The following is a 2,555-nucleotide window of genomic DNA, read 5'->3' as shown; positions in this document are numbered from 1 at the left end:
CCGGCCGCACGCCCCGCAGCTTCTGCCGGCCCGGCACCTGCCACTCGCCTGTCGCACCGCCACCACCACCGCCACCGCCACCACCACCGCCACCGCCACCACCACCATCACCTGGCACACGCCCACACACACACACTTGCACCGCCTCTGCCTCCCCCCCTGCAGGCCAGGGAATTGTGTATGAGTCTCTGGATATGAGCCAGCTGCCCGACTACACTGTGGGGGGCACCATCCACCTGGTGGTGAACAACCAGGCGAGCGGGTGTGGGTGTGAGAGGGGTGGCATACCAGAGAGAGAGAGAGAGAGAGAGAGAGAGTGTGTGTGTGTGAGAGAGAGAGAGAGGCTGGCATGCCAGGCAGGAAGCCGCCTGCCCTGCCCTGCCGGCTACGCCTGCCTCAGGCTCCGCGGTCTGCCTGCTGTACCGCCCAGACGCCTGGTGTACCGCCCCCTGCTGCCTGCTGTACCGCAGGTGGCCTTCACCACCGACCCCAAGAAGTCGCGCAGCAGCCCGTACTGCACAGGTGTGCGGTACCGGTGTGCGTGCTGTGCTGTGCTGGCTGGACTGGCCCGGAGCGTGCCTGGCTGCACAGCCTGGCTGCAGCTCGCCCGTGCTGCCCTCCCTCCCAGCCCTTCCTGCTGCTGCCACCCTTCCCTAACCGTCCCCTCCCTCCTCCCCTCCCTCCCTCCCTCCCTCCCTCCCCGCCCCTCCAGATGTGGCCAAGGCGCTGGCCTGCCCCGTGTTCCACGTGAACGCCGACGACGCAGAGGCGGTGGTGCGCGTGTTTGAGCTGGCAGCCGAGTGGCGCCAGACGTGGCACGGCGACGTGGTGATCGACCTGATCGGATACCGCCGCTACGGGTGGGTGTGTGGGGGGAGGCTGTGGCGGCGGCGGATGCGGGGGCGCTGACGCAGGGGCCAGGTGGTCTGGTGTGTTGCTGGTCTGGCTGCCAGGTTCCACGCGGGGTGGGGGCGGGGCGCGGAGGGCACATCGGGCGGTGTCATGTGGCAGGAGCGTTGCGGGGCGCAGCCGGGGGGGGGCAGGCAGCACGCGCGGCGAGCACGGCGCCGCCGCCGTGCGCCCTCCCCTCGTGCCCACCCGCCCCTGCCTGCCCCCGCCCGCCCGCAGTCACAACGAGATTGACGAGCCGATGTTCACGCAGCCCATCATGTATCAGGCCATCAAGCGGCACAAGAATGCGCTGCAGGTGTACCAGGAGAAGCTGCTCAAGGATGGGTCCATCTCCAAGGACCAGGTGTGGTACTGCGGTGGTACCGTCGCTCCGCCTGCGTGGTTTGTGCGCGGGAAGGGGGACAGCCGCCTGCGAGCCCCCCCGCTGGCCTTGCTGCACCGGGCGAGGCACCTTCTGCCAGCGCACCGCTGCGCTGAGCACACGCGCCCTGCTGTCGCCCTGCAGATCCGCCAGATTGCGGATAAGGTGCAGAAGCAGCTGCACGATGCATTCGAAGGTGCCAAGGAATACAAGCCCAAGAAGGTGGGGCGGGCGGGGTGGCAAGCTGGCGGCGCGGCGTGTGCGCTGCGTGCTGGCCGCCGTGCGGGCTTGGGTGTGGCAGATGGAGCGAGGCAGTGGTGCAGGGAGGAGGAGGGGAGCGGGACAGTACTGCAGTACTCCCACTGCGTGCGCGGCTGCATGCTGGGCAGGCACCTGCGTCTGGCGCGCCTCCCCGACGCCGCACACCCACGCCGCATGCCCGCCCCTCGCCCCCGCGCCCCGCAGGGAGACTGGCTGTCCAGTTACTGGGCCGGCTTTATGAGCCCGCACCAGCACTCGCGCATCCGCAACACAGGCGTTCCCGTGGAGCTTCTGAGGGTGAGAGCCCCGAGGGCACGCGGGGCCGGGCCTGGCGCCTGCTCCGTCTGGTATCTGTAGCGTGCCAGATGGCCGCCCGCATATCTCTGGCGGCGGCAGGGTGGGGACGCCGTTGCGGCCTGCTCGCGTGGCGCCGCCCCTGCCCCTCCTCGTGCCAGTGCGCCCCCGCCTGCGCGCCGCTGCGAGCCCCGTCCCCACAAGCAACCCAGCCCCCGCTCCCGCTCACTTTGCCCTTCGCCCCACTTGCCTTCCGCCGCCCCCGCCCCCGCCTCCTTCCTTCCCTCCCCTGCCTGCTCGAGCAGGAGGTTGGGTACGCCATCACGCGCCTGCCCGAGGGCTTCACCCCTCACCGCCAGATTGCCAAGGTGTACGAGGCGCGGCGGCACATGGTGGACAGCGGGGAGGGGTTGGACTGGGGCATGGCCGAGGCGCTGGCCTTTGGCACGCTGCTGGCGGAAGGTGGGTGCGGGGGCGGGGTGGGCTGGGATGGGGCAGGGTGAGAGGGGGACTGCATGTGCTGGCGAGTGCAGCAGAAGAGGCCCGGCTGGCGCCTTCCATTTGGCGCCTCGTTTTGTCTGCCCCGCCGTGCCTTTGGGGTGCAGCTCCCCTGCCGGGCGCCCTCGCAGCTGGCGCTACCCTCCTGCGCCCCTCTGCCCCTCCCAGCCCCTCCCACCCCTGCCCCTCCATCCCCCGCAGGCAACCACGTGCGGCTGAGCGGGCAGGA

The 2,555-nt window shown here is 70.6% G+C and overlaps 1 protein-coding gene across 1 annotated transcript in view; it reads left to right on the top strand.

The window, feature by feature from the left end:
- The window catches only part of CHLNCDRAFT_57427 (hypothetical protein), a gene marked incomplete at its 3' end in the record, with an annotated part of 9,035 nt that overhangs the window by 3,417 nt on the left and 3,063 nt on the right, over window positions 1–2,555 (top strand). Inside the window, exons 8-15 of the mRNA XM_005849319.1 lie at window positions 166–242; window positions 471–522; window positions 713–860; window positions 1,129–1,255; window positions 1,418–1,495; window positions 1,739–1,831; window positions 2,134–2,290; window positions 2,528–2,535. Coding sequence (XP_005849381.1) covers window positions 166–242; window positions 471–522; window positions 713–860; window positions 1,129–1,255; window positions 1,418–1,495; window positions 1,739–1,831; window positions 2,134–2,290; window positions 2,528–2,535 — 740 coding nt within the window. The remainder of the gene's footprint in view (window positions 1–165; window positions 243–470; window positions 523–712; window positions 861–1,128; window positions 1,256–1,417; window positions 1,496–1,738; window positions 1,832–2,133; window positions 2,291–2,527; window positions 2,536–2,555) is intronic.

Source organism: Chlorella variabilis, assembly GCF_000147415.1.
Source record: "Chlorella variabilis unplaced genomic scaffold CHLNCscaffold_6, whole genome shotgun sequence".
Taxonomy (NCBI): domain Eukaryota; kingdom Viridiplantae; phylum Chlorophyta; class Trebouxiophyceae; order Chlorellales; family Chlorellaceae; genus Chlorella; species Chlorella variabilis.
Note: the sequence above shows the minus strand (reverse complement) of the source record. Positions and strands in the feature narration are given on the sequence as shown.